The 25,882-nt window shown below is 44.2% G+C and overlaps 1 protein-coding gene across 5 annotated transcripts in view; it reads right to left on the bottom strand.

Moving 5' to 3' along the window:
* The window catches only part of CD82 (CD82 molecule), a 69,284-nt gene that overhangs the window by 26,150 nt on the left and 17,252 nt on the right, over positions 1 to 25,882 (bottom strand). For all 5 annotated transcript variants that reach the window (XM_077928975.1, XM_077928966.1, XM_077928968.1 and 2 more), the window contains one exon: positions 9,556 to 9,637. In XM_077928975.1, coding sequence (XP_077785101.1) covers positions 9,556 to 9,618 — 63 coding nt within the window. In that variant the 5' untranslated portion in view covers positions 9,619 to 9,637. The remainder of the gene's footprint in view (positions 1 to 9,555; positions 9,638 to 25,882) is intronic.

A 25,882-nucleotide genomic window follows, 5' to 3' on the forward strand; every position in this document is an offset into this window, starting at 1 on the left:
CTTTGCCGCTCAGATCTGGATTTATTCAAGGCAAGCAGCTTGGATCCGCCTCCTGTCAGCTCAGAGCCATCTCACCAGGGCTCCAAGAACATAACTTGGCTTTACAGGCTGCAGAGCGGGAAGAGGAGGGGGATGTGGAAAGCCTGGAATCGGAGGAAGAGTGAAAATATCCACTTTGCTGAAGTGCTGTGGCAACAGGGAGGCGAGCAGGGTTACTGCAGGGCAAAGCTTTTCCACAGCCCATTGTAGATGCATAGATTCGCCGCCGCCACCACTCAGATTAAGTTCCCTTTAGTGCCTCTCGCCCTTTGTCTTCTTCCCTGAAAAAGTTGCTATAGAGACAGTTAACCTGCACTCTTGACAGGGCCAGATCAAGTCACCTGAAGTCTCAAATCAAGGCTAATTCACAAGTATGTTTGCTGCACACCGACACACGTCAAAAACACTGCAAAACATGGCACAAATCTATTTATCTGCATAGTTCTATTATCATGAGATGCGTGTATCGCCTGCTCTCTCCAAAGGAGCACAGTTTAATGGGGACAATTATTGCATTGGGCAATCATTCTTCCCATTCACCCTCTTCAACTACATTCAGGGAAGAAGCTGCAATTCAGATGAGGTCTGGCCACTGCCAACCTTCATGTCCTGCCTGGATGGCATTCCACCAAGGAACGCCATGCATGGGACTCCCCCTCCCCCTCTCCCATGCACACCCCACACTCAAATCTACTTCAGAGGGTTGTGGGAACCCCCAAAAGAAACATAAAAGTCATGCGGGGTGAGGAGGGGAAGCCTTGCTTTGCAAGTGGAACGCATTCTGCTTGCACAAGGAACTGCTTTGAATGCAACCGCTTGTTTCCCCAGGAAGATACTTGGAATTAAACATGGTACACATCGTTTCCCCCACCCCGCCCCCTTTGCTAGTGGATGCCAATGAAGCACAGAGGGAAGGGGGAAATGAGAAACTCTATTTAGCACCACCAAAATAGTTTAACGGATTGCACACAGACCAGCCAGTGGCCCAGAAACCCCAGAAACTTACGGCAACATGGCTTCAAATACCTTAGTATTCGTACTGGAATGTCTTCCATCCCTGGGAGCCAACCAACATCCCACCTCAAACACCAGCTGCAAGTACTCCAGTAATGCTAGAAGAATTCAAGTGCCCAAGCATGCAGATAAAGCCACTTCCTTTCCCCTGCTTGTATCCCATTTCAGAAAGGGCAGAAACTGTCTTTAACATCAAGGAGTCAATAATTACAAATACTCTCTGAGCCAACAGAAATAGAATTATAAAGCTGGAAGGGACCACAAAAGTTATCCACTTCAATTCCATGCAATGCAGGAATCTTTTTGCCCAAGGTGGGGCTCAAACCCACGACCCTGAGATTAAGAGTCTCATAGTCTACCAACTGAGCCATCATTTCCGACAGTCAAAAATGGATGGAACACTGTCTCTTGTAGACCCAATATGAAGTGATGCTGCTATGGAATAACAGATAGCATATTGCACCCTGTAGTTCTAGCTCTGCTATCCAATTCACCCCCACTCAGTCCCCCAACAAATTCTGAAGATGAAGCCGGACTAGTATTCAAAGAGTTCTGCATCTTTAACTGTGTGTTTAAAGACTTAGCCCCACCTCACTGTAGAACTAGATCTTAAAAGAGTCTTCCTCTGCATGCTAAAACCATCCACGACCTTTGGTCCCTGGCAGCCTTAACTGGAAAGCCGATTGCTCGGAGATGGAAACGAAGCATGCAGCTGGGGGGTGGGGGCTGGCGGAGAGCGCAAATTGAAAACCAGTTCCAGATGTGCCATCTGGGCAAGCTTTCCTGCTTGCAGTTTCTACATGGCACATGGTGAAAGAGTGGCAGAGGGAGGGGAACTCAGATTCACAACTGTTTGAGAAAGCAAGAACCTTAGTGATGATTTAAACACAATCTGGGCGTGGGGGACATCCCAGAACGTCTAACAAGGGCATTGCAGTTTGTATCACTGACGTTGCTTTAGATGCCAGGGGAAACATGCGCATGTCTCTTGTGCACAGGTTTCACATGGATTCGGCACTCGCATCTTGAGGCACCCTCCACACCTGTCAGAATGAGAGTCTCTCTGCTGCTGCTTTCTTTGTTAGGATCTGAAGTCACCCTAAAGTGGTAGAAGCACCAAGCTAACACACCGCTTAATCTTCAGGTGAAACACAGAGTGATGGGTTCTTACATTTGGCTGGGAGGGGTGGCTGCCCAAGAATACACCGTAACTGTCAAGGAAAGATATTTTGTAATCTACTTCTCTTTTTAACCCCAGAGGAAAGAAAATAAGGAATGAAGAAGGTCTCATGGATGAAAGAAAAAGGGTATGTTCTACAACACTCCAAGTCAAAGGGTGGAGCATGCAAGTGTGAAGAAGAGAAGAAGAGTTTGGATTTGATATCCCGTTTTATCACTACCCTAAGGAGTCTCAAAGCGGCTAACATTCTCCTTTCCCTTCCTCCCCCACAACAAACACTCTGTGAGGTGAGTGGGGCTGAGAAACTTCACAGAAGTGTGACTAGCCCAAGGTCACCCAGCAGCTGCATGTGGAGGAGCAGAAACGTGAACCCGGTTCACAAGATTACAAGACTACCGCTCTTAACCACTACACCACATTGGGTTTCCTAATTGTGTGAAGGCTTCTCCTAATTTTGGTTCAAGAAATAAAGACTGTATCTCATCGATAGTGGTGCTCCTAAACAAAACTGCAGAAGTAAGGCCAAACAAGTTAAGCCAGGAGGATCTCCTATGCTCTAACCCAGATAAGGCAGCAGTGAACATGAGGCCTTTAAGAGAAGCTCATGTAGAAATGTATACCCTACACCCCATTGTCTTCTCGCTAGACCAGGTGCCTTTAACTATGGTTCTTTGGAGCTGATCCATTCAGAGGAAGGTGGAGGATTCTAGTTAGCATCTACATTTATACCTCCACCAGAGTAAAAGACTCAGCAGATGCTCCAGATGCAAAAGAGAACTAGAGCAGCAGTTCTCCAAAAGAAGCAATTGGATTTTGTTGACAAGGAGTAACACTCGGTGTTAAACGTTGCAGATAAAAGCTGGAGAATAAGAACACCATCTGTACAAAAGGAAGAGTCTTTTTGAGTTCAAAACCCCAGTTCCTTTCAACACAGCATTTCCTCAAAGTTGAAACGTTTCCAAATAGAGCTCAACAAGTCACCAGTCAGTTTACAAATAGGAAGTGCCCAAGAAGAAACTTGTGACAGTTCACTGTCAGTCTGGAATTAACTCTAGATTGGGAGATTGTGTCCTTTGAATATATTGCACAACATTAAATGCATTCTCCCACTGAAGCAGAACACTTTTGGGGTTCTTTGAATGTCAAATTGTTAAAATATGCAGTATGCACAGGAGAAAAGAGAAACTATAAGGGACTTGGTATTTTGAGCACTGCAGACTTTGAAAACACAAGGATTTGGCATATTACAGCTGCCAATTAAATTGCTACAATTGGCAATCATGTCTTAACGGAACTGCCAGGTATTGATGTTAATTTGCAATTTTTAAAAAGGATATGGATTATGGCTTAGAAATATTTCTCCCAAAATATGCATTTCAAAAAAAACATCATTTGATACATTTTGAGTCAAAAACTGCCAGAATATTCTGGATGTGCAAACTTTGATGATTAACCAAGTTCCAATCGGCACATCAGTCTGGGAGATGTGAATCATATCAGTTTATTATTGAAATTTACAAATAATTTGAGTTCTTCAAGTCTCTTGGCTTCCAGGTAGTAGGCTTCTGAAAGTGACAAGTCTGATGAATTATCAGGGGCCAGTATCTGCTATTATTAATTCTTGAGATGTTACAAAGATCAGATGCTTCATGTATATAAAAAAGATAAATAATAAACAAGACACCAGAAAAAAAGAATGGAAGGAGGAAATGGGAGGTGTCCATATTAATTGGAATATGTGTTGCAAAGTAAGTTTGATACACTAAAAATAGATACAGTTTAGCTCAATGAGAAGAATCAGTTATTAAGATGAGGCCCTTGTCAAAGTTGATTTCCTTGACCTTGGCTATGCATATTCTTCAAATGTTATTGAACACAATACAGACTTCTTTCCCAACCAATTCATTTACCCAAAGAATTGTATAAACCATCCAATAACCAAGATCAAACGGTGGAGTGGCCTCAGATACAACACTGTCACGAAGCAGTATTGAATATTGACAAAAGACAGGGAATGAAGCCGGGAGAAAGGTCAGCTGAACATTTCAACATTAGCACCCTGCTGAGAGAATGGCTGTTCTGGGGGGAAAGAATAAAAGGATAAAAAATGTGAAGGAAAAAAAGAGGTAAAAATCAAGAATTATGCTGAAGTGTGGGAGCGGGAGGGGGAAAAACATTAGTCGCAAAGATAATCTATCATTTCATCTGTGATATATGAGGGAAAGGTTTTACAGTAGATAGAACCATTAGTGATTTGTTTAATGCATAAGACTTATCTTTGAATACTGCAAGAATTAGGTTACCAAGGACAAATCCTACTCCCATCCGCCACTAATCTACGCGGTCGGGAATTTGGTTTATAAGAGCAGAAGGGATGGAAACCAGTAAGTTTTGAAAAATATATTGATCTAGCAGCAATTGAGTAAAGATACATTTTCTAAAAACATATGTAAGGTCCTCTGTAGAAAGAGAAGTTGAGAGTGCCCAATGACTCGTTTTGTGGTTGTTGTTTTTTGCACTAACAACAACAAAAAAGCTGGACTATCTACCGTATTTTTCGCCCTATAGGACGCACTTTTCCCCCTCCAAAAATGAAGGGGAAATGTGTGTGCGTCCTATGGTGCGAATGCAGGCTTCAGGAAGCTATCCGCAAGCCTTGCAAGCCCGCGGGAGGTCCCAAAGCCTGCAGCCCACAAGCTCGGGGGATAGTGGGGAGGCAGAGCGTCATCACCCCGCTATTGCCCGACCTGATCTGAAGGCTGGAGGGGGGGGGGAGAAGCAAGCTTACTTCTCCCCCCCCCGCGCCAGCCCCACAAGCTCGGGGGATAGTGGGGAGGCAGAGCGTCATCACCCCGCTATTCCCCGACCTGATCTGAAGGCTGGAGGGGGGGAGAGAAGTAAGCTTGCTTCTCCCCATCGCCAGCCCCATAAGCTCGGGGGATAGCGGGGAGGCGGAGCACCGTCACCCCGCTATTCCCCGACCTGATCTGGAGGCTGGCGGGGGGGGGGGAGAAGCAAGCTTGCTTCTCCCCATCGCCAGCCCCATAAGCTCGGGGGACAGCAGGGCAAGCCGCTGCCCCACGGAGGCTAGAGAGGCTGTCCCTGAAGGCAGAAGAGGGAGACGGAGCGCTCCGTCTCCCTCTTCTAGCTTGGGGATGGCTGCGCAAACCTGGGGGGGAAATAAATTTTTTTTCCTTGATTTCCCCCCCAAAAAGCTAGGTGCATCCTATGGGCCGGTGCGTCCTATAGGGCGAAAATACGGTATGTACCCAACATCCCTCTATTTCTTTGAACATGGTCACTAAACAGAATTTCTATAAAATTATGTACTGAAAGGATTACACACCTAGGTGGGTTAACGGAAAATGGCTTAAAATACTGTTTCAGTGGTGTAAATTGAAGCCCAGGTATTCAATGCATGCTTAGTGGTCATGTAGTGAGATTAAGTAGTTTTGAGCCTTAGTGAAAAAAGTTATTCAAGATGCAGTAAGAGGGAAAATAGTCTTTCAGAGTCTACAATAAATGAGTTCCATAGAAATTACAAACTAACATTTTTTATGTTTAGCAGCTGTAAGAATACTTGCAGCAAAAACTTGGTACTCCTCACGAACTCTGAGTTATTAGCAATTAATAAAATACCCCCCCCCCCCGAATATTACACAAGTGATCTGTACTCATGAAGATCATGTGCATTTCAATCCTTCATGGAGGTTTGGGATATATTTTGCTTTGGGGGGAAATGTTATAAGGACAGTTCTTGTCTTGGTAGGGGCTACAGCTAGCTATTAATACTACTATTGGGAGCAGGTGGCACTGTGGTCTAAACCACTGAACCTCTTGGGTTTGCCGATCAGAAGGTTGGCAGGTCAAATCTGCACGATGGGATGTGCTCCTGTTGCTATGTCCCAGCTTCTGCCAACCTAGCAGTTAGAAAGCACAACAGTGCAAGTAGATAAATAGGTACCACTGTGGCGGGAAAGTAAACAGAGTTTCCGTGTGCTCTGGCTTCCGTCATGGTGTTTTGTTGCGCCAGAAGCGGTTTAGTCATCCTGGCCACATGACCCAGGAAGATGTCTGTGGACAAATGCTGGCTCCCTCAGCCTGAAAGCGAGATGAGCGCTGCAACCCCATAGTCGTCTTTTTCTTCACATTACACAACTATACAACTGATACGCCCCAAGGGTGGTGTTACATGTCTAGCAAACACTGCTCTGGGAACCTAGGCAGCTCCTTCTGCACTGCAAGGAGTGTTTGCATGCACACCCTATGATAACCAATGGAGAAGACTCCCTCCTCCAATTGCCTTTTTCTCATCTGGGTTCCAAAGTATATGTGCCACATCAAGTTGAGAGAAGTTACCAAACTGGCTGCAGGAAAGATTAGTGGGTGGGACAAAAGCCCACTAACAACTGCTCCTCTCCCGCTAGCCAGGAGAGATGCAGCAGCCCACATTTCCAGGCCCACGTTAACTACCAGATGTCTAACTTAATAGTTTCCATGACTAAATTTTGGGTTTTAATAGAGACTGTGTGTGTGAGAGAGAGAGAGAGCGAGAGAGAGAGAGAGAGAGTGGGGGGAGGGAGATATTTAGATATTTAGAATCCATGTTCCCCTGGTATTCTGGAACCCCAAAGTACCCCTTATTATGTTATCTAGGCTTTTCAAATACAGTCGTACTTTGGAAGTCGAACGGAATCTGTTCTGGAAGTCCGTTCAACTTCTAAAACGTTCGGAAACCAAAGCACAGCTTCGGAATCCGCTGAAGAACCTGTCAAACGTTCAGCTTCCAAAAATAGTTCACAAACTGGAACACTCATGTGCAGCGTTCGGGAGCCAAAATGTTCAAGAACTAATACGAATGTATTTGGGTACTGCTTGTCAACAAATTATAGAATTGTAGAGTTGGAAGGAACCCTGAGGATCGTCTAGTCCAGGCATGGCCAAACTCGGCCCTCCAGATGTTTTGGGACTACAACTCCCATCATCCCTAGCTAACAGGACCAGTGGTCAGGGATGATGTTAGTTAGTATTTGTTAGGTGATCATGAACACACATTCCCCCTTTGTAAATTTAACCTGTTTGTAAAGGATTATAGTTTATGAAGCATAGCCCAAGTGAGACTGATCAGCCAATCTTTTGTTGAATCAACTTAAGTGTTTCTACACTCTGTTTATCACGAAAGAAGCAGGAAATGAAAAATTTGCCTGTTTGCCCAGGAGATTTTTATACATTTATCTAGCTCACTGCTAGATTTTTCCAATGATTGTGTACAGCAGTATTAGAATTTAAGTTAGTGTAATGGGCAAACTTTATTTTAAACACAGGATGAATTTGTTGGGCTTCAATCTAAAATCAGCTGTATACAGTCATTTATGTAGATAAGGACAAAAAACGGGCTCCCGTTCTCTGCTAAATATAAGATTATAAAGATGTTGTAAGTTTGTCTTAGATGTCCATCTGACACCAGATATACTCTTAGCAGAAAGGAAGGAAGGAATCAATATGTTTAATGAGAGAACTGTACCAGGGCTTTGCTGATCCTGAAAACAGGTTAGCACAGGCTGACTGCAAAGCTTGTTCTTTAAGTCTGTAATTCTCTGCTAGAAGTAACTGAGCCTCAGTGTCATCAGCCCAGTATAGTGGAACACTCTGGCCATAGAGATTCAGCAGGCACCTTCTGCTTCAATTAATAAATGCCTACTGAAAACACTTCTATTCTATCAGGCTTATTAAGAATACATCTTTCCATAAAAGCCATCTAATTTTAACTTTTTTAATATGGTTTCCATTGCACAGTTTTATGCGCAGTTGTTGCGAACCACTTTGATATTTTCTTTATGAATTCGTAGTATATAAAGATTGTCTTAAATAAAATAAAATAAATAAAATTGCTGCTCCTCTTGGCACTAATCTGTTGCATCCTGCAAATAGAAACACATTAACTCACAGGAAAAAATCCATTCAGCAGTGCACTGATTATAACCACACATGTTGTGGCTGGATGTCAAACTGCAATTATTGCAGAGAACAGCCAAGGATTTGATTAAAAATTGGCTAGCCGGTAATTTGGCTCAGCTTGTCTCAGATAGGGAGCACACAATACCCAAAAGCACTTAATGGAATCACACTATACAATTAGTTGCATTTCCCCAGCCTCTCACTGTTTCTTCTTTTTTAGCATTTGCTAGTACTATACAGGCAAACAGGTCAAGACAGACTTTAATTACATCCAAGGAGGGTTAAATAATTAAACGAGTAGTTTCTCCAAGTGCCCAAGACTCCGATTTTAATAAAGCCAAGAACCTTTGCAGGAGTGTCAGGAAAGTTTAGTCATCCAACAGGCATCTTGATCATAGGTACCACTTAGCTAGTCCAATCGGGGCATTTCTATAGTCTGCAAAGTCTTTTTGGTACGAAACTGTGCACACACAGTTATTTGGGTTGAGCACTGCTGCAGAAAGAAGCACCCCAGCCCACTGTACAGCGGGCTCTGAGTTTGTTCAGATTTCAGCTGAAAACCAATGTCTTCCTCTACGCAAATGGAGATACTGAGCTACCACCTGTGTATCTGAAGAAGTGTGCATGCACACGAAAGCTCATACCAAGAACTAACTTAGTTGGTGTTTAAGGTGCTACTGGAAGGAATTTTTTTTGTTTTGAGCTACCACCTGGTGGGGGGACGCGGGTGGCGCTGTGGGTAAAAGCCTCAGCGCCTAGGGCTTGCCGATCGAAAGGTCGGCGGTTCGAATCCCCGCGGTGGGGTGCGCTCCCGCTGCTCGGTCCCAGCGCCTGCCAACCTAGCAGTTCGAAAGCACGAAAGCAGTTCGAAAGCAAGTAGATAAATAGGGACCGCTTACCAGCGGGAAGGTAAACGGCGTTCCGTGTGCTGTGCTGGCTCGCCAGATGCAGCTTTGTCACGCTGGCCACGTGACCCGGAAGTGTCTCCGGACAGCGCTGGCCCCCAGCCTCTTGAGTGAGATGGGCGCACAACCCTAGAGTCTGGCAAGACTGGCCCGTACGGGCAGGGGTACCTTTACCTTTACCTTTTTACCACCTGGTACTGTTGTGGGAAGCAGATTAAGTGATTCAGATTCAATATGATTTGGATGCAATAAAGGGTTGTTATCTTAGAAATAGAATTAACTTATCACAATCGAGTTTGGGAGATCTTTGGAGAGAGATAGAACAGTCTTTATAAGAAGGGTTCTTGTTATATTCTTTCTCCAATATTAGATGCCAGTTCTGCTGTTAGGATACAGTTGCTCCCGCCCGCACTCAACTTAAAAAACAGATTCCCCCAGATTCTGAATCCAAATACTTACAAAGAAAAGGAGGTTGAAGAGGAAAAGGAAGTACTTTGTGACTTTCAGGCAGCCAGACCCCATCTTCTCTTTTTTATAGAACCTGGGTGGAAAACAGACAGCCATATGAGCATATATCCTTTACAGCATCACAACTTGACTGTGGTCTGGAAATTTTAAGAAATATTTTACCAGAATCTCCCCTCCCACACCACCCCCTCAGAAAGCAAAGCATTTCAACAGAATACTTCTCTGACGAGCTGTTTCCTTAGCAGGGGAGAATACGGGGGGGGGGGGGTTTCAGGCAGAACTCAGTTCCAGCACATCTCAAGTGTGCGCCATTGCCATTTTAAGAGAACAAGTGAAGCGTTCATTGTCAGTTCTGGCACCTCTTTTTCTAGAAAAACCACACTGGGGCAATATATATGTATAGCTTTGTCTTATTCACTGTTTTTGCCAGTTCCAGTTTGTAGTTCATCAAACTAGCCCCATCCATCAAAGGAACCACTTTCCATCTGGTTGGTTGGCCACTGAAAGAACAAAATGTTGGTCAAAAGGAGCCTTTGGCCTGGAGCACCAGGGCTCTTCTGATCTTTTCAGTGAAGCACCATCTGCACCTCAGGTACAGATATTTCAGAGCCAGTTTAGAAACCTCCTTATATTGGAGACACCGGAGATTAAGGATGCTTCCACATGAGGCATTTACTGTGGAATGTTGGGAACCCCATGCTCTGTTCACTACTTTTTTCAGGACACTGGCAGGACACCATCATGAAATCACCTTCCTCCCATATTTTTGCCCTTTACTTTCTGTTTCTTTTCAGAACTCAGAAAAAAAAAAATAATAATAATAATAATAATAATAATAATAATAATAATAATATCTTTATTGTCATTTTTTATTGTCAAAAAGAACACAACTTCACTCACACACAGCTGTGCAATCTTCCCAAGGGTAGATCAGTCATAGCGAAGCAACCCCACAGATTTTCAGGTGGACAGCATTTTCTGTATTTGTACTTCTAGCCATTTCCTTTATCTATGGTCTGTCATTCTCATATAGGAGTGAACTCACAGTTTAACCTTTTCCCTTCTAGGTGGCATTGCTTTTCAGTCAGTTACTTTTATGTCGCCTAAACTGCAACCACCAGCAAGGTCCTTAATCTTGGGACTGCAGCAGCAGGGAGTCCTTAATCCCTTTCTCCCTCAGATAATGGCCTAAATGAAGCTATCTTTTCCCTCAACATTAGGTCCTAGAGAAAGGGGCAGTGCCCATTTAGGTACAAGACCCATTTTAGGTACAAGGCTTATCTGCTTGTGGCAGATAAGCACCAACTGTATGCCTCTATGCTAGCCACATCTGGAAGCCACCAATATTGGGTCTCATATATGGTCCTTCATGTAGCGCACACACACACACTACTGTTTACATGATCCCATAGAAGAAATAGCAGTGGCAGCCTCAAGAAAACTATATTTGACAGCAATCACAAGCTAGTCAGCCTTTTGCTCACCATTAAACATGGGTGTATGAAACATAGGCGTAGCCAGGGGGGCGGGAGGCAGCTGCCCCCCCCCATCAAGTAAAACAATATAAATACTTAACTAACTGGCCAATCACGTCAATCTTGTCCCCCCCCCCCAAGTCCCATGCTATGAAACAGCAGATATTTCACCTGGTGTTACATCTGTGGTGGCTAAAAGCTTCTGAATGACAATATCACCCAAGATTCTTTACTAGAGTTACCCATATTTAGCAGAGGGGAATTGGAAATTCAGCAGAAATCCAATGTAGAAGCCAGTCTAGTTGAACACCTGGAGCTAATTCTAAATATGCAAACTATGTGCAAACTTTGTGTGCACATTTTAATAAGACAAGAGATATTTAAACACCAGGTGTGCAATCCAAAAGAGAGAATTAATAGTGCCGCAAAGACAGAAAAGGCTTGGAAATGTTCCACTTTGGACAGAAGTCCAAGAAAAGAATTCTGCTTTGCCCTGTTCTGGCCTGCTGTACTTTACCATCACCAAATATAAGCAGATATGCCTGGGCATGAGTATGCAGAAGGAGAAAGCTTTTTAGAAAATGGAAGAATTGATGGCACACGAACTTATTGCAGTACAGTATCTTATGTCAATACTTTCAGGTAGGAACAAGAATTGGTGGGTAGGGGGAGCCAAAGAGATATTGTGTGCTTGCCTCACCTATCCTAGTGGAGACTTTCACTTTCCTCAATGAGTTGTTGCCTCCTCCAATACAGGAAGCAAGGTGACAATTCTCATAAAAACTAGTGTCAAATAAATAGCATTTGACAACATCCTTAATGATCTTATCTCACAATGCAACAGGAAATAGGTTGGACAGACTTAAGAGCTGCCTGCAGAAGATCTGCTCAGAGCTTCCTCACAGTGGGGTTGCATTCAGCAAAGGGCAACAGAACAGAGCAAGTTATTCTGTTTCCAGTCTAAAGCCTGTATTTAATCTTATTAGGATATTTAGGTCAGTACTGAGATCAGGGTGGAAGTGGAGCATCATTCTAAATGGATAGCTCTCGCTAACCAGCAGCAGTTCTCAAAAATTTATCAGCTCTGTGGGGGAGAAGAGATGCTGCTTCCTTTGGAAAACTGAAAGTTAGAAAATGGATGTTTAGTCCTGAAACTGTGAGGAGTGTGTGCCCGTTCTTCCATCATGTCCCAAGCGGAAGCCCCAGGACCTCACAAGCCTGCTGAGAGTCACCCTTAACTCAGTAGGATATTAAGAAGCTGACTTCAGCACTTGGGAACAAAGAAAGCTACCTTGGACCTCAGTCAAACTATTTGTCCATCTAGCCCAATATTATCTGCTCTTTATGGGCGGCAGATATCTTTCTGCAACCACCTCCTACCGAAACCTTTTTAACCAAGGGTGCACCAGAGCAGCCTTTCTCAACCTGTGGGTCCCCAGATGTTGTTGGACCACAACTCCCATCATTCCTAGCTAGCAAGGCCAGAGCTCAGGGATGATGGGAGTTGTAGTCCAGCAACATCTGGGGACCCACAGGTTGAGAACTGCTGCACCAGAGGATCTGACCTGGACTGTACTACTGAGCTGCAGACTCTATCAAGAGATTCTCTTTAAAAGTAGAAGGGTCATCCATCAAAAGCAACATGGAAGTCAGTTCAAGACTGCCCCAGGTGTGCTTGCTGGAAGCCATTATTCGGGAAATACCTCCACTGTGGAGTAGGGGTGGAAGGCAGGACTCTTGGCTTGCTGACAAAGGTAGCCCCATATTGGATCAATACGGTGTACTTCACAACACTGAAAGCACCCTTTCATTGTTCAAGCACATGCCTAAACAACACTATTCTCAATTGCATGCCCATGACTGTGTGGCAGGATTAACAAAATAAAACTGCATTTATTTGTATGTAACACATATGGTTGCCACCAAACAGATGCTATTCCAGCAGACTGCAGCAGAGGGAGAGATGGGAAGGAAGGCCATTCCATAGGTTCTGCTGAAACAACAGATAGATTTGGCTCCTCTTCCCTCTGAACAGTTGCCAATCTACCCGGCTATCGTAAGAACTTTAAGAATTGGTCCCAAGTTTGCCTTTCCCCCTCTTCTCTCCTCACCCCTTTTTTCCTTGTGTGATTGTTCATTTTCATTGATCGTCTGTTAAGCCCGCTCCGGTAGCCTTCTGGCTAAAGGATGGGGCAAAAAGGCTTTAAATAAATAAATAGAAGTTACGTGCAAGAAGCAGACAAATACAAAGTTCAATTTACACTGACGAGCTGCAGATATTCAGAGAGCATGCTTTTCTTCCTATGAGAAATTGCCAGAGTGGGAAAGAAATGAGGGCTATCCTCAGAATTGGCATTCAGATCAGAGCAAACGTAGTTGATCAGTTTTTCCCTTCAGGAACTTTTTTTTTAACAAACACAAGGATTAGAGCTAGATCTTTGGGGCCAAGCTCACAGACAGTTACAAGTGGTAACTCCAGACATCTTCTACACTTTGAGAATGGTCCTTTCTTCAAGTGTTTACCCACCCTCACCTTATTCCTTCTCTAAACAGAAAAAAAGTTTTTCCTACAGCTCTCCAATGCTATGATGTACGGTAGCTATTGAGCATTATTTTCTTGCCGAGGGGATATAGTCATAAAATTAAAATATACACCGTCACGTTTAAGAGAGAGGAGGAAGGTTTAGCAGAGATATACATGCAGAACATTCTCTTAGTTTATAAATAAAACAGGCTTCCCCTTGTTTTGTTTTTTAAATCTAAGAACAAAAAGAGTCTATTCACAAGGTTTCAAACACATTATTAAAGCTGGGTGAAATTTCCCTGCAATCATTGAACAAAGATCAGTCATAGCATAAGAATTCCATGTCCATATAGGCAGTGATGTGCAGAAAACTTTCCACAGAAAAATGTGCAAGGTCCATTTAGGGGAGAAGATTTGAGAGAGCAGCATGCATCCAAAATCCTAGGGGGCTACAGGAAGCTACTTTATGCTAAGTCAGACCATTGGTGAGGATTGCCTACAGCAACTTTTGCCAACCTGATGCCCTCCAGATGCTTTGAATGGCCACTCCCACATGCTTGATGGAGGTTGGAAGGGAGGTGTGGTCCAAAACATCTGAAGGGCACCAGGTCAGAGAAGGCTGGTCTACAGTGACTGGCAGTGGCTCTCCAGGGTTAGAGGCAGAGGACATTCCTAGTACTACCTGGAAAGATCAGGGATTGAACCCAGCATCCTTTGCATGCAAAGCAGATGATCAGCTCTTTTGTCCACTCTCAGAGTTGAAGCAATAAGCAAAAATGTAGTAAACCAAAAGTAAGTAGTACAGTTAGATTGGGAGGGGGAGGGAAGCACTAAGAAAATTTCATCTATCAGTTTAAAGATTGGGAATATAAAGTGCTACCTGAAGGAGCGTCTCCACTCACTTCATTCAGCTCGGACACTGAGGTCCAGCTCCAAGAGCCTTCTGGCGGTTTCCTCCCTATGAGAAGTGAGGTTCCTTCAGGCAGAGGGCCTTCTTGGTAGTGGCGTCCGTCCTGTGGAACGCCCTCCCATCAGATGTCAAGGAAATAAACTGCTATCTGACTTTTAGAAGACATCTGAAGGCAACCCTGTTTAGGGAAGTTTTTTATATTGACGTTTTATCGCTTTTTATTATTATTGTTAATATTCGTTGGGAGCTGCCCAGAGTGGTTGGGGAAACCCAGCCAGATGGGCGGGGTATAAATAAATCATCATCATCATCATTAATGTTACAGTAATTCCAGAACTGTTTTGGCAAGAGAAACCAGTTTTGAGAGGCATATTTATTTCATTTCAGCTAACCAGCATTGCCTTTGTATGCCCACAATTCTTCTAACTGGAACCGGCACCAAAGATATTTCACCTGGAAAGGCAGAGCATCAGCTAAGGATTTTCCCTCTCCTAATCAAACTTGGCAGAAGGAGGAAGGAGCCATTGTGTCTGTGCAGCCTACTGGCAATCAATTAAAAACAATTGACAGGTTTGAAGCAGATGAATAAAGCTTTGATCTCAGATCAGTTAAGAATATTTTTTTTTTTTTAGCCTTGTGAATTCTGATAGGTACAGATAAGTTCTTGGAGTAGTCAGCCAGCCTGCCTTGCCAGTTCAGGTATTTTCTAATTGCCGGCATTTCAAAAAGCACATCTTCTTTCATCCAAGAAGTTAAATAAGAGGGGAAAGAAGCGCAACTTGGGTAAGTTCTTTTTCCTAGCAAGGCTGGTACGTAGTGCAACCAAGGGAGTGCTATTTATAAAAGCAAGATTACTTGAGGTTCCTGACTTGAACCTGTTTTAACAGACTTGTTTATTGTACATTTTAATTATCGAATTTCGTAGAATTGTAGAGTTGGGAGTATTTTTCAAATGATGTGATGAAATTGTTTTGCTGTGTGTTTTAACTATGTGCAGCTATGTTTTTATAATCGGTTTTATACTTGTAAACTGCTCAGAAGGAGTTTTGGCAAGTCAGTTGCAGAGATATAAATAAATAAGGAATCTTGATAAACTAAGCAGACTTTGCCGGCCCCAGATTCCAGAATCTACCATGCAGAAGCAGAAAGGAAGATGGCAGCAGACTACTTTGCCTGGAACAGTGAAAAGGTCATTTAAAGGATTCCAACTTTATGCTTCTCTTAAAGTCTCTGGAGAGAATGATTATTGAAAGCAGTGAACCTAACCACTGGAAATTCACACAAGCAAGCAAGGTCTTAGGTCAGTGGTTTACAATCAGCATGCCATGGCACCCTGGGGTGCCTTGAATGGCGGTCAGGGGTGCCACAGGCAACACGGGTCTCTGTCCCTCTTTCCTTCCCTCCCTCCTCTGCTGCCTTCTCCCATCTCTGCCTCCCAAAGGCTTGCACATCTGTTTGTTGCAGCAGCCCTGGATACAAGCTCCCCAGGTGAATGGTGCCTCTGGGGCTGGCCAAGGGGTGCTGGTTGTGAGGAGCTGAGGCGGCCTCAGAGTAAGCAAGCAAGTGGGCGAGGGAGCCCAGTCAGCCAGTCCACCAGCCTCTGATGTTGGGAATGGACGAACAAGTGGGAGGCTGGGCAGGCAAGCCGGCAGGTGCTGCACTGGCCTTTCTTGTGCTTGCTGTGTGCAAGACCTGCCTGAGTGCTGAAGGGGAGACTTTCCACCATGCAGACCCAACAGCACCTGCTGCTGCCACTGCTGCCTCCCAAGGTAAGGTGCTGGCCTCACAGTCACCTTTGGCCAGTCTCCATTGGGCGGGCTGCAGGCATCCTCTTCCCAGGCCCCTGTGGGGCAGTGTGAGGAGGCCTCTCTCTTTGGGGCAGCTCAGAGACCAGGGGCGGCAGCAGTGACTGCCCGGGGGACTCCCAATGAGAGGGGAGAGGAGAGGAGGCTGAGGGAATCCTCCACAAGGGAGGGAGTTTGAAAAAGGCACTGCAGGCAAGGGGAGACATAACTGGGCTCCTGAGCCCCACGGGGTGCCGCAGAAAGAATGTAGTTGGTCAAGGGAGCCGTGGACTCAAAAAGGTTGAAAACCTCTGTCTTAGGTCTTCCTAAACAGTGGTCTTCTTGTTAAGGGCAGCAGGAGGAAAACTTGTGACTCATTTAGTATAGTTCTGTAATGTGACCCCAAGTAGTCATTCAGCAGAGCCATGTAACATGAGCTTAAGTAGCCTTCCCTTTGGCCAAAAGATACCTGAATAAAGGCCGGTACACCACATTCTACTATCCTACTTCTTCCCCCAGCCCAAAAAACCTATACAAGGGGAAGAGCTGTAAAAAGATACTATGGGAAAGAGAAAGAAAGCTGTGAGGAAATTCACTGCTTCTCTTCTCACTGGGAAAAGGATGATGTGTGATTTTCAAAAGCCTCTTCTGACTCGCCTCCTTACAAATCACCTCTGAGGAAACCTATTAAACAAAGCCACAACAAGCTCCAATCAGTATTCCCATCTTCTGTTTGCAGCGTTAATTGACAACCCCCAACTCCTTCAACACACACAAATAGAAAAGCTCAATTTTTGAGCTTCACATACACACCCTGTTTTGCAAGAACTGCCGCACATGGTGTATCACTAGGGTTCAGTTCACTTTCATGAGCATAAACCTCACACTAATAGAGTTATATGCCTGAAGGAGTCAGCACTTCCATGACCAAGACACATGACCTCTAGTCTACAGCTGATAAGTGGTGCTATGCTAAGAATGAAGCTTCTGCTAGTAGAATGGTTGTTATATAAGTGGCTGGCACCAATGGGTATCACCCTAAATTTATAGAAATCATCCCAAAAAAATCTACCCTGTCCCATATAGAATTTTACCTGTTTTCAGTTATTATTAATTTTGGTATTGATTTGATTTGATTCCAATGAGGTACAGTCATACCTCGGGATGAATATGCTTCAGCTTAAATATTTTTGGGTTGCGCTCCGTGGCGACCCGGAAGTAACGGTTGCCAAAATGGAATGTCAAAATGATGTCATGCGCATGCGCGGAAGCGGCGAAACGTGACCCGCAGATGCGCAGTCGCATCTTACGTTCACTTCAGGGTGTGAACAGGGCTCCGGAACAGATCCCGTTTACATCCAGAGGTACCACTGTACATGTGTAGGCCCAAGTCTCAACCTTCACAGCTTGTCACCCATGATTAGATATTCTGACCTAATCAGACAATACACAACGTTATTTTAGGAAGCCGGCATAACACGACTACAATAACAGAGAATGCAGCATGTGATGCCATTCTGAGGTTCAGGTCTAACAGCATTTACTGCATTCCTGTTGGCATTCCTCAGACACTTGGGTGGTTCAAGGTATATTCACCCGAACGTAGCTATAATTTCAAAAGTGCTCATAGTGACACAGAGCTTCTTGTAGCACTGCTGTGCCCGCATTGGGTCTGACAGTGGCAAAATGAGTCAAGAGCAACACACAGGTTTGTACGGGCTTATTGCCAAGATCTAGTAGCAGAAATAGTATCCTTTGAGAACAGACTTCCGGCCTCCTTCCTTTGCTGAAATGGAGAACAACTTCAAACTGGATCAGAGACATGGTTACAGAACTGCCCCTGCTGGAGCCACATTAGTTTACTGTGAACATGTAGCATTGCTGGGCGGGGGGGGGGGGCAGGATGACCAACGTGATAACCATCCATCGCTCATCTCTTCCCCGTGTCTCCTGCTTCTTCCATGCACCACAGGCACCCAGTCTTACCCTATGCTTGTTTTTGCACAGAACTTCCACCTGATTCAACGGAGCGTCTCCCATGTGACAATACAGACAACAGCAGCCTTTCTTCTTCATCATCACTACTACCTCATGCTTTGTCAAGCAGCAAGAGGAAGAAAACATGGGCTGTGCCTTCCCTGCTCCACTGCTCAGAATTTGTGGCTCTCTTTGCTTTCTTGCAGGTTTGTCATTTTCTGGGCTGGAGCTACTCTCAAAGAGTGACTAATGTCTGCACGCACAGTTACAGAAGGTTAGTCAGGTGGGAGGTAAGAAGAAGGCAAAGGAAAATCTCCAACAGCTGCTTCCTGCTTTCTACACAGTACTAGAATATGTCACAAAGGCTGATGTATGGTCCCAGCATTATGCACCTGGGGATGGAGCCATGAGAATTTACCTGCCATGTAAACAAACTGAACAGTCTCTCAAGTGCTACTCATTCACTGCCCTCTTTCTCTCAGGCCAACACAGGCCACAGTTTTGTGGGTACACTTCATCACAACAGGGGGTGGCCAATATGGTGACCAACCCACAGGCTTTGAGGGCAGAGACGTTAGAAGCTGATGAATAATCCCCACTGAGAACTCTGCCTCACATCCACCATGTAAAAGCCTAAGGAAAGCCATGCTAGATCAGCTAGAGGCCTATCTAGCCCAGGATTCTGTTCTCACAGTAGCCAACTAGACGCACTGTGTCCAACTAAATACCCAAAAGCATGATTTGAGTGCAATCGCATTCTCCTGCTCATGATCCCCAGCAACAACTGTTCAATAGATGTATGTGGAATGACCATAGAATGCCTTTCTCATCCCAACAGAGCAAGTTCCATATGTTTTAAGAAATGGAACAAATCTTGTTCCTGGGTTAAACGGAAGTTCCCCCATTGAGGCAGGAAGACAATACAGATTTGTTCAGTCATGTGTGCTATTATAGTCAACCAGTGTTAGAAACTCAGATATATGATCTAATCTAATTGCCAAATGGCACCTCAAACCTGGGTCACGGTTGCCAAAATGGAATGTCTAGATGCCTTTTTTTTGCAATGGAGGTGGTTGTTGTTTGTTTGTTTCATTTCTATACCACTTTATATTTTAAAGAACAAATCTCAAAGTGGTTTACGACACATTAAAACATCAAATAAAACAACCCAGAATTAAACAAATTCAAGCTTCAAAGAAAATATTTCAGATCCTTCTCTAGATGACATTTTACTTTCCACAATTGCCTACCTGGCATCTAGAGATCTCCACATGGTCTCAATTGGACCCACGCCAGTTGCAAAACGTGTCTGGTGCCTGGCTAATTTCTAACACTGTTCAGCCAACCAAATCAACAGGTTAGATAAGACAGCAATCTATGTTTGGGTTAGTTTATAAAAGCTTATAAAAACTGCAGTACCATTTTAGATGAGGCATCCCAACCGCCTTCTCTCACCTACATAGGAGGGAGTGCCTCCAAGGCATGGGTGCCCAACCTGCACCCCTTGGCCTAATTTCATGCAGGTAGCAAGGAACAGATTGTGGAAAGTGAGTGGCAGAAAGAGAGGAGGGAGCCCCCTCCATCTTTTGCTCAGGCTCTAGCAAACTACCCCTGAGCAAATACAGCTCTTGATAACCCTGATCTAACTTGCCAGTGGCAACGTATGCATACTTCATCTAAGAACTGCAAGTTTAAGCTGATTGTCCAAGTCATGGGTAGGCAAACTAAGGCCTGGGGGCCAGATCCGGCCCAATCAGCTTTTAAATCCAGCCCACAGACGGTCCGGCAATCAGCATGTTTTTACATGAGTAGAATGTGTCCTTTTATTTAAAATGCATCTCTGGGTTATTTGTGGGGCATAGGAATTTGTTCCTATCCCCCCCCCAAAAGAAATAGTCCAGCCCCCCATAAGGTCTGAGGGACAGTGGACCAACCCCCTGCTGAAAAAGTTTGCTGACCCCTGGCCAAGTGATAATGGCATCAATAAAGGCTTGCAGTCCCATCCACACTTTGCTTGGGAGCAAGTGCCATTTGCATTCATGGAAGCTTACTCCCAGGAAACAGGCATTAGAGATTGCACTGTAAGTTGATCCTACACTAGGGAGCTATTTGATTTTGAGTAAGCTAGAGATAAAAAGCAAGCAGCATGGGTGAAGATAAAGGGGATCAATAAGAAGCAGCTAATGGCGCTGCAGCATATTAAGTGACTTAGCACTGCTATTTCACCTCCAAGTGCTGCAACAGGAAGCCATTTTTTTCAAAGAACTACTGGAGAGAGAGCACCAGAGGGAGAGGTATGCTGCTCTGTTTCATAAGCATGCTACACCTTCCTATTACCTGCAGGGAGCTAATGAGCAGTGGCAGAATTAATGACCCTTTTGTTTACTAACAGCAGTCAGCACATTCCCCAGAGGCCATCTTCCGTGAAGACTCCAGCTAGCGATCAGGTTAAGTTTGTCACCTATACTCAACTGGGTGTGCAGGGTCAACGTTAACATTATCTAAGGGCGATGGATTTATGCAGCTGCAGCACGTTGCTGTTTTGTAATTAAGTGTGTCCTGACACGGTTATTTCATCACCTACCAACCCAAGAGCGCAACAAGGCCTAGCTTGTGAAGTCAGCTGCAAAGCAAAACTCTAAAGCCACAAAAATTGAGGCAGCTCTTGACAATTATGAAGCTGGAGATTTTTCTTATAAGAATGTACATCTTCTCTAGCAGAGCTTTTTTACTACACTAATGGGGCAATAGGTTTTAGTTTCTAAAATCAGAATTCCCTGCCAGCAGTAATGATACATGGAAGAAAAGGTAAAAGACCAGCACAGGCAGTTAATCCTGGGATTATTTCAGATTGCTGCTGCTGCAGGGTGTCTCATTTGTTATTTATCCAATAGCCTTACACAAAAACTTATTTTGTCATCTCACTGCATAACTCAGGCCCTTTTCAGGGATTATTCACCCAGTTTACCTCTCTTGGTGAAACCAGCTTTGACCCTCCCCTGTCATGGCGATCACCTGTAAACCTCTTGTTTCACACATATTCTTCATGCAGCCCTAGGGCTGCATAAATCCAAAGTGATTTAACAGTGTGAACTGGCTGTCAGAATGCTGTTATTACAGACTAGCTTCACTACCTAGTAAAACATGTTTGTTAAATTTAACAAGTATTGTATTTACAAATTGCCACTCACCAGAGCCTAACAGACTCTACTTTGCAACCTTTTCAGGCACTAGTAAAGTCAGACTTGAGATATGATGAATCAGTTACACAACTGCTTTGGCATACAGCAATTTTGCAAGGTGCTTAAAAAATTTTTTTTGTTTGTTTCTTTTTGTCTCTGAATTAACAACAAAAGATGTGGAAGTGTCAAAATACAGCTAGCAGCTTAAGAGGAACATTCACCAACTAGTTCAGTGTGATTGGGGATTCAAGACTGGAAACTATGTTTTAACATCTCAAAAAACTGTCACTTCCAAATAGCCATTAATGAACATGTTTTTTTAGTGCAGAGGAAGCACATTTCTGAAACGGTGCAGCCTAACAGAAGTGTTATATAGATTCAAAGATTTGTTCCTATCACATCTAATTTGGCACAGCAGTTCAGGTCCCTCAAATGTTGCCTTTGTGGGTTATTACAAGTCTGTTCTCCTGTTCGGACTGGAGGGCCAAGTGCCACACAGTCTACCCATTTTAGCAGCAGTTCTTTCAGAAGTCTCAAATGAGAAGGGCCAGCATAAATTTATACAGATCTCAGTTTACATTCATAAAAGCAATACTATTGAACTCATCTTGGTGGAATTGGTTTCAATATAGAATGCAGCGGGGGGGGGGGGCAATGATTTCATAGAATGCTATCTGCCGTCAATCACAGAATACCAGGGCAGCTCAGTCTCCAATGGGGAAAAGGAAGTCAGTGCCACGCAAAGACAAATGTCTTCTTGTTCAACCCAGCCTGCTCCTTACGAAGTTATGTACAAACGCGCTTGAGATATCCTGCCGAAGACTGAAATCCACCCACACTCAAAAAACCTGTTATCCCCTAGCACTGCATGCTAGCAACTCACCTGGTTACACATATGCAGAGCAAATAAAAAGACATCCCAGAGCCATTAGTCTTGAACAACAGATGCCACAACCTTCTTTCCATTGAACCAGGGATAGCCAAATAGCACAGATCCCAAAGGAACTCTATCTGGTCCCCCGTGTCCCTACCAAATTTCAAATGAGGCATCTTAAAGCGTTGCTCTGTTTCACTTGGTATCAAAGCAGTGATTCGTCATGTGTACTTTAGCTACTGTACATTAGCACCACACATAAGCAGTCATGGTTTCCGCCCACCCAAGAATTCTGGGAGCTGTAGTTTGCTAATGGTACTGGGAGTTGTTAGAGGATCTTTATTCTCATTCCTGAACTACAATTCCCAGAGTTCCCTAAGAAGAGGGGTTGATTGCTAAGTCACCCTGGGAATTGGAGCTGTGGGAGGATAAGTGTCCCCTAACAACTCTGAGCACCCTTTAAACTACATTTTCAAGAATTATTTGGGGGAAAGCCATGACTGAAGTGGTATCATAGTGCTTAAGATGTATAGTCTGAATGTGTGTTCTCATACTTTCTGCTCATTTTCATCATTCTGGCAAAGAAAGACAACAGACTGCCAATTTTTGGGAAGGCACTATCACTCTACAACTCATCTACCCCTATGGTATATTGGGTTATAACAAGGTGGTGCCAGCTTCACTATATTAAAATACACCATGTGAAAGAGAGGCAGACACAGCAGAATTCTCCAGAATAGTGTAGAGTGAATATATATAATTGAGGAGAAAAGAGGCAGGCTAGAATAAAAAGTGGGGGGAGATTTTGATATATGGTAGCTTGACTGATGACAGTCACTTTTCCTAGAGGCAGATTTGCAAGCCCAGTGGAACAGAGTCAAATAAGCCATAAGAATCTAGAAATGCAAGTCCCTGCTTTCTTCTCTACAGAAAATGTCAGACTACAACACAAGCCACAAAGTTATCTATGCTATATTCTCTAGGAGATTTAATTCACCTATAATAAATATTGCAGGCATTTTTCATTGTTAAGATGCTTTGAGATGTCTTTATGAGAAGAGATTATAAACCAATGGACAACACGGTATAAAAGCCAAATCAGAGCAGCCTTTCCTAGATTTGCTCCTGGCTTCTCCAGTTATTCCTTCTTTAAAACTAAAAAAAGGGACATCTGGCATCCTTAACTGTATACAATGTGCTTCTGCCGCCAGTTCAGTGTTCAAGGCTCCAGAGCGTCTCCACATGACACAAATTGTACTGTAAAGTTTAAAGTTGCACATTAAATGCCAGCCCTGTTGGTTGCTCAATGTGGTTATAGTATTTGCACATACTCTGGCGTCCTGTCACTGAAATAGACAAACCGCAACACAAACCTCTAGAGGTGTTACTGCAGAAGACAGGGGTTTAAGTCCAACCAAGGACAGAGGTAAAGGAGGCTTTCTATCCTGCACAGCCTAACTAATTCAGTCTAGATAATTCAGCAAGTTAACCTCATGGCTTGAGAGGACATGAGACCAGTGCAGGACTGTTAGTTTAAAGTAAAAAAAAAGGTAAAGGACCCCTGGACGGTTAAGTCCAGTCAAAGGCGACCATGGGGTTGTGGAGCTCATCTTGCTTTCAGGCCGAGGGAGCCAGTGTTCGTCCACAGACAGCTTTCCGGATCATGTGGCCAGCATGACTAAACAGCTTCTGGTGCAACGGAACACCGTGACAGAAACCAGAGTGCATGGAAATGCTGTTTACCTTCGCGCCGCAGCGGTACCTATTTATCTACTTGTACTGGCATGCTTTCAACCTGCTAGGTTGGCAGAAGCTGGGACAGAGCAACAGGAGTTCACCTCATCGTGGGGATTTGATCTGCCGACCTTCTGATTGGCAAGCCCAAGAGGCTCAGTGGTTTAGATCAGTGTTCCCCAATCTTGGGCCTCCAGCTGTTTTTGGACTACAATTCCCATCATCCTTGACCATTGGTCTTGCTAGCGAGGGATGATGGGAGTTGTAGTCCAAAAACAGCTGGAGGCCCAAGGTTGGGGAACACTGGTTTAGATCACAGCACCACCCGTGTCCCTTGTTAGTTTAAAACATCTGCTAAAGGCTTAGATGTGGCCAGAGCATTTGACTTTTGGAAATAACTAATTTGTTCTATCCATTGCTTATTGCCTCTGTCCAACTACCCTCTGCAGCTCTCCATCCTAACCTCAACCCATTTTTCCAGTTTCTTACTGCCATACATGGAATAATCCAACTTCTGGGCTAAAGTCTTCATATTTAGAAAATCTGTGTAAATTATGCCTACCATAGTTATTTTGAAGACATAAAATGTTCTCTTGGCTGAAAGCTATACAAATTCTGACTATATAGCAAGTTTCAATTCTTTTAATCAAAATGAGGACATGGCAAGTAAAATTGTTTAGGAAGTTTTCTTCAGCAGAGACTGTTTCAAGATAAAAGACTTTGCAGGTTCGTACTATGCCTGGGATTAAGGGCAGAAACTGTGCACATTTCCCAGGTAGGTAGCTGATTCTACTGGAATTAAGTAGAGCAACATGAGGACATTAGTCATTTACAAACCTGCCAAGCCTCACACTGAGGCCTGCCACTTACTATTTGCATCACTCCACCCTCCCCACCCTCCCCATTCTCCACGCTGTGATCAAACAGCCATGAGAAAGCTAATTCATCACTTTGACCAGAAGAGTCCGTGCAGAAGGAGTTCTGGCAAGGCTGCTACAAGCCACGTTAGGGGCAGGGGGAGAACACACACATGGGATAAGTTCCACAGGAATTTGGCAGCTGAAGAACAGGGAAAGAGAACTGGATGCGTTTCAGGGGGGGAGGGGGAGAAAACACAAGAGGAGATTCCGAAGTCTCCAGACTTTCACATTTCACATTTGGCAGTCTGTTTCAGCAACCGATAAGTCTGGAAATAGGTTAACCAGAAACAAAGGCCAGCTGGGTGGCCTCTTTCATTTGCTGAGTTGTCTTTACATTCCAAGCTCACATTGTGGAGAAGATGTATGCGAACTTAGAACATCATGCAGAACACACAAAATCCACGGGACTCCAGGTAGTAGCTGGCCTTTATGAGAAACTTGAAGATGCAAGCCACTATTCAAGGGCTCACTCAAAACCTTTACATCCTCTGCCCCGTTACCTTGAACTGGTCCCTGGTTTAGTCAACAAGAGAGCTCTATGAGGATCTGGATTTCTCAGCTCCTTTTGCAGTTTGTCTCAAAATAAGCAAAAATGGGTAACAGGTCAAAGCCTCTGCTGGAGAGAGCAAGAGTCTAATTGCACTGAAGTTCAAGAGTCCAGAATCTGCTTTCTTCTGCTCCACCATTCATAGTCAAGTGGCATAGAGGTACCTTCAGTATTATCCCTTATTTGGAGCTCCAAACTATGCAATAGGAGGAGCACTTGAGTCCTACAAGGGAAGAGCTGCCATCCAGTAGATGGCAAAGGGAAAGCATGGAATGCCTGGAGACTGCCTGGAGAAATAGAGTTTCCATCCTCTAGCTCAAACTTTTTCAACCTTGGGTCCCTATATGTTGTTGGACTACAACTCCCATCATTCCTAGTGATGATGGGAGTT

The sequence above is a fragment of the Podarcis muralis genome, chromosome 1 (genome assembly GCF_964188315.1).
Source record: "Podarcis muralis chromosome 1, rPodMur119.hap1.1, whole genome shotgun sequence".
Classification (NCBI taxonomy): Eukaryota; Metazoa; Chordata; class Lepidosauria; order Squamata; family Lacertidae; genus Podarcis; species Podarcis muralis.